Source organism: Mustela nigripes, chromosome 12 (genome assembly GCF_022355385.1).
Source record: "Mustela nigripes isolate SB6536 chromosome 12, MUSNIG.SB6536, whole genome shotgun sequence".
Classification (NCBI taxonomy): Eukaryota; Metazoa; Chordata; class Mammalia; order Carnivora; family Mustelidae; genus Mustela; species Mustela nigripes.
In genome coordinates, this window is record NC_081568.1 from 7,752,856 (window position 1) to 7,771,450 (window position 18,595).

The 18,595-nt window shown below is 46.7% G+C and overlaps 1 protein-coding gene across 25 annotated transcripts in view; it reads right to left on the bottom strand.

The window, feature by feature from the left end:
- The window catches only part of ATPSCKMT (ATP synthase c subunit lysine N-methyltransferase), a 241,272-nt gene that overhangs the window by 222,243 nt on the left and 434 nt on the right, over positions 1–18,595 (bottom strand). For 6 of the 25 annotated variants that reach the window (XM_059416887.1, XM_059416892.1, XM_059416893.1 and 3 more), the window contains exons 2-5: positions 14,210–14,496; positions 10,966–11,103; positions 9,694–9,853; positions 9,402–9,452 (exon numbers count right to left, since the gene is read on the bottom strand). In XM_059416887.1, coding sequence (XP_059272870.1) covers positions 9,402–9,452; positions 9,694–9,853; positions 10,966–11,103; positions 14,210–14,496 — 636 coding nt within the window. Of the gene's footprint in view, positions 1–1,152; positions 1,964–6,244; positions 6,655–6,776; positions 6,899–6,919; positions 7,271–9,401; positions 9,453–9,693; positions 9,854–10,965; positions 11,104–14,209; positions 14,497–18,595 lie in introns of those variants that run through there. The other 19 variants (XM_059416902.1, XM_059416898.1, XM_059416894.1 and 16 more) reach the window with 14 other exon arrangements.

Consider the following 18,595-nt stretch of genomic DNA (forward strand, 5'->3'; position numbering starts at 1 on the left):
GTCTAGAAACTTACTGAATACAGCCAGGGCTCCAGGGAACCCGGCCTCTGCGCGTTACACCTGCCGGGCAGGGAGCTCTGGTGGGTCCCTCTCCAGGTGCGCCCAGCCGGTCACAGGACTGACAGCAGTGACACACTACTGACCACACTATTCATCTCCGGGCAGAATTCCTTCCTCAGAAAGAAACCGGGGGTTGCTGGGAAAGGATGGACCACAGCAGCCGAAACCCTGACACGTGCCCAGGACAGCCACACCGCTGACTTCTTTCAGAGAACGTCACACACTCTAACATTCACTCCCGTACCTGCGGGACTCGCTCTTCTAGAACACACGGGCCGTAAGATCAGAGGCCTCGAAGGTCTACTCACCGCTGAGTTGGAAAAGCTCATTACACGGCAGACACTTGGTAAATATTTGCTGAAGGAATGAGTGAGTGGCTGGGTCGCTGCTCATCTAAATGGCGATTATTAAGCGGATCAGTTTTAGTTCAGTGAAAAACGCTCTCACTTCCTCACTTTCGCAAACCTCCGTGAAGCCGGTTTGGACCTTAGGTGGCAGGTGTGTGCGATCGGGAGCTCTGTTCTTTCCCGTGACGCACAGGGATTCTTCGAGCCACCACTTAATACGAACGTCAGATACATGAAGCTTGTCTACCCACATTCAAAGGTTTTCCTTCACTGTTTTATCTAATCAGTCAAGTCTCTTCTCATAAATGAGAAATATTACATAAATGGCGGCTTTCACAAAGTCAAGAAGTGACTAGCAGAAATAACCCCTAACTTCTGTGAATAAGCTTGTCTTTAATATCTAAAATAATGAACACCACTTATGGATCAAAAACTTTGTGTTGTAAGTTTACCCAATAAAGTCCCGTTCAGTGTATCATTATCCCAGTGGGTCCTTGGCCCCACAAGGGCAAGCCAGCGGTCCAGGGCCTCCTGCTGCTGGCCAGGCAGGGATGTGCTCCCAGGGCTGGCTGAGCCCCAAGCCTGCACCTGCTTATTTTACTATCATGTTCCTACCAATGACTCCCCTCTGCCATGAGCTTCTCTGAGCCCATCTCCTCAAACCTGAGACCCACCCATGCCGGCAGGTGTCCGACTGTATCATGACGCATGACACTGCCCATTACAGACACAGAACACCATTGACTGGAAGGTACAGCACCGTTTCAGAAACGTTCAAATGTGTGTCTCCACACACACGTGCACACACACGTACACATCTCCAACTCAATAAAATACAGTAATCCGCTAGCCTTGGAACAAACTATTCCTAGTAAATGTTATAAAATATAAGGGCCTACGTCCTCTACAAAATTAGTTTTACCACAAAGTACAGAAAAGAAAGACATAAATCCATAAATCTTAAGTATGAATCAACTTAGAGGAAACTGCAAATATTTGCTAACACACACACCCTCTTTAGAAAGTGTTTCTTTTCATCTATGGCATTAAATCATATTTTTTATAATGGGAAGGGCTGTTCACCCGTTCCTGCACGTGAATGCGATAGTCACCCATCCACGTTTTCATACGTCCGAGTGCCTGGAAGGGAAGAAGGCTACTTTTTTAAGTACAGCATGAAAATGGACTTTAAATCTACCTGCTGTTCTAACTTCTGTTTGTTTGGCAGAAGTTAAGGAAAGTAATAGTTTTTCATTCCATACTGAAGAAAAAATACACTCTTTGCTGAAGACACAGCTGGACGTCTCTGTAAAATCAAAGACCACCAACACTCGGAAAATCGCGCTCAATAACGTCTCCATCTCCAGCATCGACTGGAAACGCACGGGTCTTCAGGGCCTCTTGCCTCTCACGGTGCTCACGTCGTAGGCCCACACGGTGTCCACGCCCTCCCCGGTGACGTGGTCTGGGGTCCAGCGAGGGAAAGGGAACCGGCAGGCAATGACTCTGGCGTCATCCTTAAGCTCCAGCGCAAGTTTCTCCTCCAGCTGCGGCATCTGGGCAGAATGACAGCTGTTACTTCAGTAAGCGGAGAGGTGGAGGGAAAGATTCCTAAAGGTTCTTTTGGATCTGAGTGCCTGGAAGTAGCTGCGCAAAAATTAGGAACTGTAGGGGCGCCTGGGTGCCTCAGTTGGTGAAGCATCGACCTTCGGCTCAGGTCATGACATCAGGGTCCTGGGATCGAGCCCTGCATTGGGCTCCTTGGTCAGCAGGGAGCCTGCTTCTCCCTCACCCTCTGCCTCTGCCCCCCACTCGTGCTCTTTCAATCTCCCTCTATCTCTCAAATAAAATCTTTTAAAAACGATTATTCACTGCATATAAGATCCCTTCAGGGCATAAATACATTACCAAATGATCCATTAAAACACAGAAGTCATATTAACAACAGGGGCACATGGATGGCTCAGTCAGTGTCCAACTAGACTCCAGCTCAGGTCACAATCTCAGGGTCATGAGACTGAACCCCCCCTCAGTGGGGAGTCTGAACCCCCCCGTCAGTGGAGAGTCTGCTTGAGATTTTCTCTCTCCCTCTGCCCCATCCCCCTCAGGAGATAAAATAAAATGTGCTTATTTAAAAATAAATTAAAAAATGAAAAACAGCTTTAAATGATCGGCTCATCTAACATTTTAATCTACCCCGTCTCAACTATTTAACACATTTTCCCACATGTTTTAACATCTTGGAAATCAGGATACCTCTTACAGCTGACATCGTCTTAGAATTACAACCGGCGGTATTTTTTTTCTTTTTCAATGGCAATGGTACATCCTAAAATTAACAGCGTCTAGACTCAGTGAAATATGGTTCTGCTAAATTAGACCATGAAATAATATGCTCATTCTACTAACTTGAAATACAATGAAGTATTTCATAATTCTTCAAAATTTATCTATAACGCACAACTTCTTCATCGTCAACATGACTTATAAAAAGTAAAACCCTGTGATGTGCCACTTTTGTATCCGTTGATTACCAATCTACCTGCCCCAAGTATTGACCCTGTAATTGTATCAGCAAATTAACAACCGATTAAAAACATCCTCCAATCTTACCACCTTTACCTCCTAAGACTACTTTTTCACTTCTGTGATTGTGAAAGAATTTCAAATGTACAGCAAAGTCGCAAGCCTAGAACAAAGGATTCCTGTCTGTTTTGCCCCGGGCTGACCGGTTTTAAACAGCTCATCAGATTCGCCCCCGTCCTTTGTGGATACTTTTCCTAAACCACTTGGGAAGAGTCTGCATACAACATGCCCCTCGACTCCTCGGGACTTCCGTATTCCTAAGACACAGCCCCAGCTCAGTTACAGATTTGGAAAATGTAAGGCTGTATTCCAGTAGTCATGGCAATAGCCTTCCTACTTTGCCAAACGTCCGATAACGTCCTCTGTGACACTTTCCCCCGAGGCCACGCTGCGTTGAGCTGTCACACGTCCTTAGTCTGTTTCCCCTGGAACAATTCTCCTATCTTCCTGTCTCTGATGCCATCTTGAGGACGGCGGGCCAGTGAGTCACCCGTGGTCCTCCCCTCGGGTTCTCCTGTCGTCTCCCCGCCTCCGGCTCAGGACTCGGCACATGCATCTGGGGCAACGCCCCACAAGTGGGGCTGGGAGCTTCTCAGGGCCCCATTGTCAGGTGCCCATGGGGACCTTCTGCTTTGAGAGTGACAGTCACCACCCAGTTACGGTGACAGGTGCTATCTCCGCAGTGGGGTTACCAATTTCCCCTTATAACGAATAATTTGTCAGAAGTAGCTCGAGATGATGTCAATATCCTGCTTCCCACTGAACTGTCCCTCACTAGACGTAGCCCTCGTCCTGGTTCTGGCCCACGTTCATTTTCACTAGTTGGTGGCAAAGTGGCAAATTTGCTGATTCCGTCATTTCTTCTAGACCGAGAGTCGGCATTCTACTACAAGGAAGAGCTCTCCCTCTTCTCCACCCGTGTGCCGACTGCCGGTACGTATGAGCGCCTCGATGCCTGCTCTGTTCAAGGGGTTCTAATCTACCATCATTCTTGTTTCTTCCGATGCTCAGCCTGTCCCAGTCTGGCCCGGGCAGCCACCTCAGGTTGGCCTCTCTCCCCCCTGGATGTGCCCCAACAAGCATTCTGAACTCTTCCTCATATCGGGGCTCCACAAAATGCCCCAGGTTTCTGTATCACTCCCCCTCCTCAGCCCTCAGACCTGCCGCCTCTCCGACATCCCGGGCTCCTCTAAATGGGAAATGGTATCTTGAAACCAAGATCTGAGCAAAAACGAATCCCTTTAAAACTAACCAAATAAATCAAGACAAACAAATCAATAGTCCTTCTACAAAGACTTTATTCCTGACCCATATCTTTAAAAAGTGGCTTCGGGAAAGTCCTCCATGTGACCTCCGGCTAGAGTGAGCCAAATCTCCTGATTCTTCATGACAATTAATACCAAGATAACCAAGAATAAATTCCATTACGGACAGGATATTTCTACTCTTTTCACAGCCAATAAAAGATTTCTTTAAAAAAAAAAAAAAAGTTTTGTTCCTCAAGGGAAAAATGAATTAAGCAAAGAATGAGACAATACGTGTTTTTCCAAAATATCAGAGGAGTTTCTTACGGTAATTTTGTTCATCAAAAGGATCATTGTAAACGTATTCATGTTATCGTTATTATTTTCTCTTTTACAGTTTCTTTTATTTCCCCGTGACTGTCATATGCTAAGTCAAGATAAACCTACAAATGAAAGGAGCTATTTCAACAGTAAGAAATTAACTGAGTCAATCACACATAAATATGCAATGAACCTGGGTTTCGATATCACACACAAAGAGAGGCAGTGATGTGTCATGTCTGTCTAATGGAATTCAAAATTATTCGTACAATTAGAGGCTTCAAAGCGACACGAACTCATCATATTCCAATTACAACTTCAAAACTTTAAACGTCAGTTGAAACCAGCTCAACGATGTAAGACCAAACAGCCATGCCCATGAGCAGCTCCCGAGCCAAGCGACAGCTCCCTCCTCCCTAGAATACTGGCTTGGCTTGGCCTCTAGGGTAACCCCCAACCCCCTGGGCCTTCCTCCTGCCCAACTCCTCCTCTCGAGGCTTTACGGGGCACCCCTCCTGTGTCAGAGGAAAGAGTTCAGGCCTTGCCCAGCTCTGCCCCCTCCCCGGGGGAACCTCGGCCACTCTGGCTTCAGCAACTGGCTGAGGCCAGTCTCCAGCCCCTCCTTCCTGAGCCCCAGGTCCCCCTCTACCCACCACTGCCAGCCTCAGAGCTCCACACACACCTCAGCCTCCCCGGTCTTCCCCCTCCGGGATCTGCCTGCACCTTCCCCCGCTCAGCGACAACTGCCAACTTGCAGTTGCTCCGGCCCAAATCCTGGGCGAAGGGCTCCTCCGGCTTGCCCGCCCCACACTGGCCATGCCCATGCTTCCTCTTGGTTTCATCTTCCCGACGCATACAGAACCTGCCCGCCTGTATCAGCTTCTGCACACCGGCACGAGCCGACCACACCAGCCGACCACACCAGCCGCGGGGCCACCCGCAGGAGCTCCTAACCTGTCACCCGGCTCCGACCCACATCCGTGTCCACACAGCAGCCTCGGGCCCTTTGCCCCCAGGCGGGTCCTCCGCGCGCCTCCGCTCAAAGCCACCAGGGCTCCCGCATCGCGACAGCACAGTGTCCTTACTGCCCCGCCCAGAGCTCCTCTCTGACGCCACCTCTCCCTGCTCCCGCCACACCCACCGCCCTGCTGCGGCCGGAACCCAAGGGGCACCCAGCCCTGGGCACCTCTGCGGGTGGCTCTGCCTGGCACGGTCCCCAAACCTCCATGTGGCCCCTTTCCAGGGACATGATCTCTGTCCCTCCCTCTCCTGCTTTACTCCACCCACTTAGCCCTTAGCACCCACTAAGCCCACTTAGCACTTAGCCATCTTGTCGGACACTTTTTTTTAAGTTTTTTTTTCTTTTTTTTTTTTAAATAAGCTCCATGCCCACTGCGGAGCTCGAACTTACAACCCTGAGACAAAAGTCGCATGCTCTGCTGACCAAGCCAGCCTGGCGCCCTCTACACAGGGACCTCATTTAATATCTGCTCTCCCCACAGGCATTTAGGCACCTCGGGGCAGGGATGTCCTCTTGCTCACTGACTACAGGATCCCAAGTGATCAGAGAACGGCACTTTGCAGCACCGAATAAATACTTGTCGAATGAATGAACAAAGGACACATGATCCCATCGTGAATCATTTTTTTTTTTAAGAATTTGTTTATTTATTTGACAGAGAGAGATCACAAGTAGGCAGAGAGGCAGGCAGAGAAAGAGAGGAGGAAGCAGGCTCCCCGCTGAGCAGAGAGCCCGATGTGGGATTCGATCCCAGGACCCTGGGATCATGACCTGAGCTGAAGGCAGCGGCTTAACCCACTGAGCCACCCAGGCGCCCCCCCCCACGTCGTGAATCATTTATCTTCATCAGAACATGATGATAACATTTACGTTCATCAGTTCACATCTTGAGTCGTAATTAAAATTAGTCCTTGGGACGCCTGGGTGGCTCAGTTGGTTAAGCAGCTGCCTTCGGCTCAGGTCATGATCCCAGCGTCCTGAGATCGAGTCCCGCATCGGGCTCCTTGCTCCACGGGGAGTCTGCTTCTCCCTCTGACTCTGCCTTCCACTCTGTCTGCCTGTGCTCGCTCTCCCTCTGAAAAATAAATAAATAAAATCTTTAAAAAAAATAAAAATTTAAAAAAAATTTAAAAAAAATAAAATAAAATTAGTCCTTGAAGTTATGAAATTCAATACCCCACCACCAAGTGTCCTTACTGGGTACGATTTTCTCATGCCACAAGTACTCCCTGAGTCGCCGCTCTGTGCTGGTGCGGCCATGCTGGGGGTAAGCTCGCTCTGGGACTTCCGTCGCAGTGCCCGCGGCCAACCTGCCAAGGCTACCGTGTAAAGAGATGTGTGATAACTCACCCCGGAGAAGGGAACAGGCAGCCAGTGGATAGAAAATCAGGGCACTGGGGTTTGTCTCACGAGGCAATGAGGGATGACTTCCTGAGGAAAGGACACCTGACAGGTGAGTGGTCAGGAGGCGCTCACCAACTGGGGGTCAGGAGGCGCTCACCAACTGGGGGTCAGGAGGCGCCCACCAACTGGGGGTCAGGAGGCACTCACCAACTAGGGCCAGAGCTGGGGGGACCGAAGCTGGGGAAGAACACGACTCACACTGCAGATCCAGGAGCCAAGAGAAGGACAGAGCACTGACGCGCAGAGAGCGGAGGGAAGCAGGGGCCACGCTGCACCATGCCTCGGACCTGGTAGAGCCGCCATACCTTATCCTCGCTGCTTTTTTAAGCAGTTAAGATGTCCCAGGTGGGTTTCACCCAAGGACAAGACCTGTTTCACATCTGAGTAGAGGAGCAGGGCTACAGTTAGCCGTGGTCATCTACCACGCCCGGTGCATCTGCCAGGCCCGGATCAGAGTCCTCACCTCTGTTGGGTGGGAGCCACAAAAGCACAGAGCTGGTAGGAACCACTGGTGTGCTATCAGAAGCGGGACAAGGACCGCTAACAGCAGGCTTCTACCTCTCCAGTTTCCTAAGCATCCTCCAGGCTCCCCCGTGGCCTTCATGTGGCTTGGCTGCCACAGGGAACACAGGTGTCACACAGGATCCATCGAGCCATGTCACTATGCCGACCAATGCCCAGATAAGGGAAGTGCGCTTCCTTGAAGACGGCCCCATTAGGGCTCCCCAGACTCTGGGGAGCAGAGCTGGCCCCCTGACCCACCGGCTGGCACTTTCCCTCTTCCCCTCCACAGCCTCCACGTAGGCAAGGCTCCGTGAGGGTTAAAAGCAGGGCCCTGCACCCACGAAAGAGTCCCCACGGGTCCTGTGAACACGCTCCCTGGTGGGAAACTGGCTGAGTCCCTCTCAGCCCACAGTACGTGGCTGTCCTATGTTTTCAGCTGCTCCCCCTTTTTTCTCGGGAACAGGGAGATGCCACAAGGTGTTTATTTAAAGTTTCCTCTGCGTACAGGAAAATGGACAGAAACTGCAAAAGCATTCATCAAAAACACAGGCCTCTTATTTCCTGAGTGAAGAGCTCCAAAAACTTATAACACTCAAACATGGTAGGGCGCACACGGAGCTGGAGCCTATAGGCCACGTGGCGATGACGTGCGCACACCCCCAGGCCACTGCTGCCCACCCCACCCCCCGCCACCCTGGGGCGGAGCTGCTGTGGCTGCGTAAGCCCACACCTCAGGCCACCACAGGCCGGCCTCGCAGGATGGCACAGAAGTCACGGTAAACATCACCTCTCCCTTTAAATAAAGCGTGCAACTCAAATTAAATCTGTTTTCCCCAAAATGCTGCCCAAACACCATCAGGAGGAGCAGGTAACCATCAAAGGCCAGGACAATGCTAAGATCCCAAAGAGTTCCTTTAAAATGACAACGGATCACGCCCCTTTGCGCTGCTGTAACAAGAGGGTGAACATCCACGTTTTGTCTTAATTTGAGGCTTACTGAGAATTCCAAACATATAGAATCCTGCTACTTTCAAGCACATGTAACAATAGTACTTCCAAATTGACTTTAAAAAAAAAACACAGAAGTGGCATTGTCCTGAAGTTCCTGATCGTTAGGATAACTCTCCCAAGCACTCAGCCATCTTCTACAAAAAGCTGTAACTAAGGAAAAAAAAATAACACAAAAAAGCTAAATTCCCCTTTTTTTTAATATTACAAACTACACATACCAGTCATATTGTGGCATTTCAGCAAACACCCAATTTTGCCACGATTATTATGGCGACAATTACAGACCCTGAAAAGTCAAATGGATTTCTCTCTGCGGTCTGTGAACCAACAATTACAATAAGAGTGTCCTATCTTGGTCATCTTTCCAAAAGCTAAGTTTGGAGCCGTTACAACACGATGCCGTGGTATTTCCACTTTGTAAAGGGTATAATCTAAGTTAGCTACAAATCAGTCAGATGAGGCCAACCGAAACTAGCCGCCACTCGCAGGCCCTGGAAACTGCCTCCCTACAAAATCAGAGGGAGGATCGGCTCGAAGGAACGTGTCATTAACTCTCCCAAGTGACTTCGGCTGGCTGTTAGGTGAGCAACCACGGAAATCGGCCACCACATTAGACACTGGGAGCTCATAAAGCAGTTTCCAGATTGGAGTTTTTAGGGCTTAGGGAGATCATTGAGAATTTTATCTGAGGCCAAAGTTTTAACGACATGACTGACTCTTCTACGATTAAACTTTTAAGGCCCCGAGGTACTTCGTCAAGCCCGTGAAGTGAAATCCGACGTCCCCCAGACTTTCGGGGTGGGCCCCAGGTGGGCCGGCGGCCACACAGAAGTGGCCTGTCAGTGCTGGCCAGTCTGCTCAGGACCTAAAGCCAACCAACCAGGGGCAGGGCCGCACACTCACCATCTGAGGCACTCCGAAAACAATGATGTTCGAGTACTGCGAGAAAGTAACCTAGAGGAGAGGGAGATTGATGCACACGTTAGTTTTAAAAGGCCAACATCAAGCTGAACGTTTGTTTCTAAAGGACCAATTCCCCATTTCGTCCAACGGCAGGTTTCTACAGAGAGTGGCTCCTTGTGAGATCTCACGAGAAGCCACGTTCCTGCTTCTGTTAATCCGACCCACTGCCGCTGTCCAAAGACCTCCCTAAGTCACTGCTGTCACCCTCAGGGATGCTCCCGGCAGGGCCTACCAGGGGTCATCTGTCCGAAATTCCAGTGACTCGTCCAGTGACCAGTTGGTGGCTGTGCGGTTGGCCTCAGCCACCTGTGCCCTGATGCACACGTCCTCCCCTGCTCCACCATGCGCCGAACGGGCTCAGCAGGAACGTGTGACGTCGGACATGCACCTGTCTGTGACACGAGCCATCTTAAGATTCTAGGCCCCCTCCTCTTCTCTAAAAGACTAAGTAAAAAATGGAATAAAATGATCTTTAGTTGAAAAACTGGGGGAAAAGTGCTTTGCCAGTCAAAATTCTTATTACCCAATAAAAGTCTTATCTACTCTATAGAGGGATCGTTTATGCATAGACAGTCTAAAAAACAATGCAAGCAAAACTCAAGTGAATTTTTATAAGCTACTGATGACAACATTACAATGGGAAATTCTTATTTAAGAAAAAGCATTTCATGGAGCAATTCTAAAGCAAAATTACAGGACTTTTTTTTTAGAGTACAAATAAACTTGAAGTAACTTATACATTATGAAGACCAGAAAGAACCATGACAATGTAATCAGGGGATTCTTTTTTTGGGGGGGGGGGGATTCTCTCTTTTGCACTCATCTCTGTCTCTCTGTAGACACACAGCCACACACAAAAACACACCTCTGTGTACGCACACACTTGCACACATGCACACAGGGTCTACCATTTACCAAGAAGGCCATTAACAAGTTAATTCCTGAATGATAATTCATAAGATTTCCAAATGAAATAAATATCTCATCATTTTGTAACGGATAGAAAGGAAAACTTTTTAATTGAGCAAATTCTTAGAATTCACATGACCTATCGGGTCTAAGACCTTAAGCTTCTACTCTGAAAGTGTTAACGTGTAAATCTATCAATTTAAAAAGTGTTCACAGGGGCGCCTGGGTGGCTCAGTGGGTTAAAGCCTCTGCCTTCGGCTCAGGTCATGATCCCAAGGTCCTAGGATCAAGCCCCACATCGGGCTCTCTGCTCAGCAGGGAGCCTGCTTCCTCCTCTCTCTCTGCCTGCTTGTGATCTCTCTCTGTCAAATAAATAAATAAATAAATAAATAAATCTTTAAAAAAAAAAAAAACCTCATGGTTTAAAAAAATAAAATAAAATAAAAATAAAAAGTGTTCACATTTCATGATGCTGAGATATACACTTGTATCTTAACTGTTTTTCTTTTAATACATCCTCAGTTTTTAATCATACTAATTGCGAATTACAAAGTTTTGGTTGGCATTTTCTAGGCGCATTCTCTGCCTCACATACCTTCCATAAGTCTGAAATATAAAACTGGGCGGAGTCCTGCACCCCTTCTCTCCAAGCACGGTATCTGGAGTACCAAACCAGCCATGGGTTTAATTCATAACCAACGGCTCTGAATCCTGCTTTTGCAGCTGCTATCACCTGCAAAAAGAGGCCAGTGTTTATTCAAGGTAAGAAGAAAAACATCAACCTACTGAATGGAAGATCTCTGCAAATGACATCCAATAAGGGGTTAGTATCCACAATATGTAAAGAACTTAGACAATTCAACATCAAAAACAACAAATAATCCAATTAAGAATGGGCAGAAGACTTGAAGAGACATTTCTCCAAAGAAACGTGCAAAATGGCCAACAGACACATGAAGGATGTTCAACATCACTCACCATCGGGGAAATGCAAATCAGAACTACAATGAGATACCACCTCGCACTCGTGAGAATGGATCCAGTCAAATACACAAGAAACAAGTGTCGGTGACAACGTGGAGAAAAACCCTCATGTACTATGCGTGGGAATGTGAATTTGGTGCAGCCTCTGTAAAAAAGTATGGATGGCCCCCCAAAAATTAAAAACAGAAATACCATACAAGCCAGTAGTTCCACTACTGGGTATCTACCCAAAGAACATGAAAACACTAATTTGAAAAAATACATGTACCTCTATGTTTACCGCAGCATTATTTACAATTGCCGAATTATGGAAGCAGCCCCAGTGTCCAGTGATAGATGAAGGGATAAAGAAGCCGGGGTGTATATACATATACGCAATGGAATATTACTCAGCCATAAAAAAGAATGAAATCTTGCCATTTGCAACAAATGGATGGATCTAGAATGATATGATACTAAGTGAAATAAGTCAGAGAAAGACAAATACCCTATGATTTCACTCATATGTGGAATTTAAGAAACAAAACAAATGAACAAATATAGGAACAAACAAAAAAACCAGACTCTTAAATACAGAGAATAAACTACTGGTCCCCAGAGGGGAGACAGGCAGGGGGATGGGTGAACTAGGTGACGGGGATTAATGGTGCGCTATCATGATGAGCACGGAGTCACACGAACATTGTTGAATCACTGTATTGTACACCTAAAACTAATGTAACACTGTATGTTAACTATACTGTAATTTAAAAAATAAACTTGGAATTTTTTAATTAATTTATTTTTTAAAAAAAAGAAAAACAGCAACTTAACGTGCCCCACTGATAGGACTACTTCCTATTTTTGGTCTATAATCACAAAATGTCCAATCAAAAGGCACTTCTTTTGTTAAAGAAGCCATTTAAAGATAGATCTCTGAAACTATGTAGCTTTGCAGACAAGACAATGCTGACTTAAACTCAGTTTTCATGTTTTTGTTGAAGATTTCACCGGGAGCACCACCACCGTCAGGTTTGCTCTGGACAGAGCATTTCTGGATCGGCCAACCCCTACCTCCGCCCAACGAGCAGTTCCTGGTAGCCCAGCATCCCTCTCCATCAGTGACAGCAGAGCAGCGGGAAAAACGAATCAGCGAGGAGAATGTTTTGTGAACTAGCTCTAATCTGAGACCAAAATGAACTGTCAGGGGCACCTGGGTGGCTCAGTGGGTTAAGCTTCTGTCTTCGGCTCAGGTCATGATCTCAGGGTCTTGCGATTGAGCCCCGCATCGGGCTCTCTGCTCAGCAGGGAGCCTGCTTCCCCCCCCCTCTCTGCCCGCCTCTCTGCCTACTTATGACCTGTCAGTGAGAACCTGCAACTACTTACACACTTTCTTAGTACTTAAAGACTGTTCACCCCAAGTTGAAAACAGGTAAAAGTAAAAGGGAAGGAGTCACAATACAGTCGACTGCAGAGGGCTACAGGCCTCTGTAAGCTGAGGACAGTGGGCGGGTCCTGCGGTCCCTGCTCATTCTGTCTTCCCACCACTCCTCGAGGGAGCATCCCGAAGGAGCTGTCCACCCCCAGTAATTTCCCTCGTTAACTATAGTGTTACCCCCTTAAGGAGAAAAGGAAACCACAAAGATACTGCTCAGATGGGTAAAGCATTCCTAACTGGATTGGGGGTTTTTTAAGATTTTATTCATTTATTTGACAGAGAGATCACAAGTAGGCAGAGAGGCAGGCAGAGAGGAAGGGGGAAGCAGGCTCCCCGCCGAGCACAGAGCCCGATGTGGGGCTCGATCCCGGACCATGGGATCATGACCTGAGCTGAAGACAGAGGTTTTAACCCACTAAGCCACCCAGGCGCCCCCATAACTGGGTTTTAAAACTTCCTCCTGATTCACAGATATACCTCTTGATTTCCTAAAAACAAACATTTTTATGTTCTAAATATGCTTATGTTTTAGCCTCATCCTGGCTATCTGGGTCATCAGGAAGGCATGGCAAGGTCCATGCTCCAGGGGGTGGTAAAAGGAGTCACGCCCCAGCTGGTCTCCAACCAAATGTTTCCAGAACAGGAGCTTGACTACTGCTATCCTCACTTTCCGAGTCATCCCTGGATGGGGATGGTGCCACCATGCCCATGGAGGGACATGCTGGGGACACCTGCTGGCCAGTGGCCTCGAATCTTACTTATAGGTTCTCCGCTGGAGTCAGGGAGCTGAGATCACTCAAAGTCTGATCTCTGGGTAAGTGAGGGTTAATGCACTGGCTCTTTGCCATTTTAACTCTACATTACCCCACAGAAACCATTATAATGTATAAACAAAGACAAGTATAGAAGCAAATGTCTATGTTAAACTACAGGGCTCCATGTGTCCTCTAATTAACACCACTTCTCCTGGCCCGGGTTTTTTTATTGGAAAATTTCGTAATTACCCATTAATTGCTCCTTTTTACCTGGCAAATCTACAGAGCACTTCCCCCTTTCAGAAAAATTAAATCTGAGAAAAATAAATTCCAGTTCATGCTGGAGGGTTTGAGAGTTCAGCCAAACACACAAAATAAATGACAACTTTACTAAACTGTCCGATTTAGCAGGTCCTGGCATAAACCTCGTAAATGAGGTGAAGCTGGGACGGGCTGGATGGTGCTGGGGACTGTGGAGGGCACGTGTGACGAGTACTGGGTGTGAATCGCTAAATTCGACTCCCGAAACCAATACCACAATCTGTGTTAACCAACTAGAATTTAAACAAAAACTAGATACAAGAAAGAAAGAAAGAGAGAGAGAGAGAGAAAGAGAAAAAGAAACGAAGCAGGAATTTTAAAACCTCTAGTTCAAAACCTTCAAGAGTCTCAGCATAACTTACAATACGCCCGTCGCCACTGCCAATGTCGACCAGGGATCCTGTTCTGCAATGCAACATTTTCACAACATTTTCAATCTGCTTCGTAGTTGCAGGTACAAAAGGCAGACAAATTTTTCGGAGGGCTGGCGTTAGAAATGGTGTGGCCACGGCGTACACGGCCACCAGCGTCCCGCCCACAATTCCGGTAAATAAGAACCCCCAACTGCTTCTCTTTGAACCGTCGGCTCCGCGACTTGCAGCTGGGACACATCGTGACTCGTTTTCTTCAAGGACTGCTGGGGGTGCACCTAGATGGAAAGCAAGCAGGAAACAGGTACATCACCCCAATCTGAAATCCAAGGTAGTTTTTTTTTCTACAATTCTTTCTGACAAACTCATACTGTTTAAAGGATGATTTAGCTAAATACAACCTAAATTACAGAGGTAGGATTCCATGAGTTCTAAATTCCATCAACTAAACTGAAGCGTTTCTGAGAAAATGGTCCAGTTCTAATGGGAGACTAACTAAAATCTTTTCTTTCCAACTTACTTTTTTTTTTTTTTTTTTTTTTTTTAGTCTTTCTTTGAAAAAAATGTATTCGGGCGTCTGGATGGCTCAGTCAGTTAAGCAGCTGCCTTTGGCTCAGGTCATGATCTCAGGGTCCTGGGTTCATGTTCCGCATCAGGCTCCCTGCTCAGCCTCTCCCCCTCCTCCCGCGTGTATGCACACACGCTTTCTCTCAAATAAATAAATAAAACCAAAAAGAAAAAAGAAAACAATGTATTCATTCCTCTCTAGCATATTATGAATTTAATAAAAACACACATTAATAGAGATGTTAACCATGAACTCCGGATTTTCATAGTTTAGAACAAAACTTCACGAGTAAGTATTACAATGTCTAATTACCACCCTATTTCCAATAAGATACACAGATTCCACATCCAACTTGGTTAGGTGTCTACAGTGCAGATGCACTAATAATTACACTGTCGGTATTCCGATCATACAGCACAGTGGTTAAAAGGGTTTGAGTCATAAATTTCTGGAGTCACAGAACTTAACAAGTGTGTAATACTGGATAAGTTTTGGTCAAATAACAGGAGACCAAAATCTGGTTTCACCAAAAAAAAAAAAAAGTATGGTAATAGAAAGATTTTGGAAGAAGATCCGAAAAGAACAAATGATAAAATCATTTCAATCCACCAGTGTGCAATAAAGCAAGCTCCATCCAGTCACTTGAACACAGAAACAAGTGAAACCTGAAATACACTCCTCCTGAGTTTACCCTTTAAAATAGTCTTAAGAGGAACTCAAGTTCCCAGGACTGAAACTGATTTGAAAGTGATTTTGAGGGGCATCTGGGTGGCTCAGTGGGTTGGGCCTCTGACTTCGGCTCAGGTCATGATCCCAGGGGCCTGGGATCAAGTCCCGCATAGGGCTCTCTGCTCAGCAGGGAGCCTGCTCCTCCTCATCTCTCTCTCTCTGTCTGTCTCTCTGCCTATTTGTGATCTCTCTCTCTGTCAAATAAATAAATAAAATCTTTAAAAAAAAAAAAAAGAAAGTGATTTTGAAATTGATTACAGAGGGCCCAGCATAGCAAGTAAGAGCATGACCCCCAGGTGAGGATCTGGGCTCTGCACCTAACTACTGGTATGACCCTTCACCTCTGGGAACTTTGCTTTTCTCATCTGTAACATGGGGATTACAGGGTCACTGCAGATTAAGCGAATGGATGCAAGCGACACACCCAGAACACGGCTTGGCACATGCTGACCGTGTCTAACGCTGGTTATGTGCTGAACCCTACAGGGAACAAAGCCACCCAGAAGCAGCTCCCAGTCTAGTAGAGAAGAGAGAGCCCAAAACACAGAAATCATAGGAAACAGAAGACAGTAAGGGGGGGAGAACAAGAGATTCTTGTCATTTGAAGACGTTAACATCCATGGTTTCAGGAATGAGTAAGCGATTCTAAAGGCCCATTGAATTAGTTTCCCAATGCTGCAGTGAGAAATCTTAGAGAGTTTTTTTTTTTTTTTTAAAGATTTTATTTATTTATTTGACAGAGAGAAATCACATGTAGATGGAGAGGCAGGCAGAGAGAGAGAGAGGGAAGCAGGCTCTCCGCTGAGCAGAGAGCCTGATGCGGGACTCGATCCCAGGACCCTGAGATCATGACCCGAGCCGAAGGCAGCGGCTTAACCCACTGAGCCACCCAGGCGCCCCAGAGAAATCTTAGAGAGTTAAAGTAACCCGTACTTATTATCATACAGGTCAGGAGATCGGATACCTGAAATGCGTTGGCAGCACTGGGTTCCTTCTGGAGGCTCTAGGGTAGGATGGATTTGGTTGCCTTTTCCAGCATCTAGAAGCCACCCACACTCCCTAGCCAGTGGCCCCACATCACCCCAACCTCTGCATCTATCAGGATACCTCTGACTCCCCCACCTCCCTTTTCTTTTTTTTTTTTTTTTAAAGATTTTTTTATTTATTAATTTGACAGAGAGAGAGATCACAAGTAGGCAGAGAGGCAGCCAGAGAGAGAGGAGAGGGAAGCAGGCTCTCTGCTGAGCAGAGAGCCCGATGCGGGACTCGATCCCAGGACCCTGAGATCATGACCTGAGCCGAAGGCAGCGGCTTAACCCACTGAGCCACCCAGGCGCCCCCTCCCTTTTCTTTATAGGGATCGTTGTGAGGACACTGGGTCCACCCAGACAAACCAGAATAATCTCCCCATCTGAAGCCCTAACAACATCCCATTTATAAATTCTCTTGTGTACTATATTCACAGGTTCCAGAGAGTAGGACATGGATCTGGGCGGGGGGAGCCTCTGCCTACCACACCCGTGAAATATGGTGATCTGTTACAACTTGTGAGGTACGGAGGTGAACACATGACACACGAAAAGCTGGCCTGCTGCAGTGAGTCACTGCTCAAGGCCACTGACCAAGCACCAGCCTCTCACCAACAGAGAGGAGCTTTGCTCTTGACACCTGAGGTCCTCTAAAGTGAGTTTTAAAACTGGTTTCACAATGGAAAGCCAACTCAGAAACAAGAACAAGAGTCTCCTGCTGGTGCTAGAGATAAGATAAAATTAAGATAATGAAGGTGATGGCGTTTACCAGAAAGCAGGAGTTTGAAGTACATTTGCAGTTAGACTTTTCAGCATCATATGGAGGACTTTACATGCTATAGTAAATAGTCATGCATTTGACTGTTTCTTAAAAAGTCAAAGTACCATCTGCCAGACCTCTGCAAAATTACACTGTTGGTATTCCGATTATACAGCACAGTGGTTAAAAGGGTTTGAGTCATAAATTTCTGGAGTCCCAGAACTTAACGAGTGTGTAATATTGGATAAGTTTTGGCCAAGGCTCAGGCTTTCGCCTATAAAATTCAGAAATAAGAGTGTCCTCATGGGATTATTGGGATAGATAAATAATAATGCATATAAGACACTTAATGCTCTAAGTAAGAGAGTTATAAGCGATGACTGTTAGCTGCTGTTACTGTTAGTGTCAGTACTATGGGTGCGGGGGGAGCTCCGTAATTTTTAACAGCTTCATATACTATACAATGTGCCCATTTAACACACATACTTCAAAGGTTTTCAGTATATTCATAGATATGTGTAACGATCACCAAAGTCAATTCTAGAACATTCTCATCCCCTCAAGAAGAAACCCCTTAACCTTTAGCTATCACCACCCCCGCCCCCTTCACAGCTTAGCCCTAAGCACCACTCATCTACTTTCTGACTCTACAGAGTTTCTGGAATTTCACGGGAGTGGAATCATACAGCATGTGCTCTTTTGTCACTGGCTACTTTCACTTAGCGTGTTTTCAGGATCCATGGATTAGGACAGCAGACCCTTGAAACAACACGGGTTTAAGCTGCACAGATCCTCATAAGCATGTATTTTTTTGGATACACTATTGTAAACATTTTCTCTTGTGACTTTAATAACATCTTTTCTCTAGGTTACTTTATTGTAAGCATACAGTATGCGATACGTATAACAAAACACGGAAACTGGCTTCATATCAACGTATCAGCAAAGTTTTGGGGGAATCAAAAGTCGCACATGCATTTTCTGCACATGGGGTCTGACTCTACAGGTTTAGACCGCACGGGTGCCCCTAACCAGCGCGACTGTTCAAGGGTCACTGTACTTTATCACTTCCTATGCCCGAACCTAACCGAGGTCATGACCAGTACCCTGAAGAGGCAGAAGGGATTTCGAGGACAGAGTACTAGCAAGACAGAGTCAAGAGCGGGACCTTAGCGCGGGGCTGTGCAAACTTGCTTCCTACCGAATGTCTCACGTTGCCCGAGTTACTCTTTGTGCAAAATGGGAATTTCTTCAGCAAACACTTAGACAGAACGTGCGAAGGGCCAGGCACT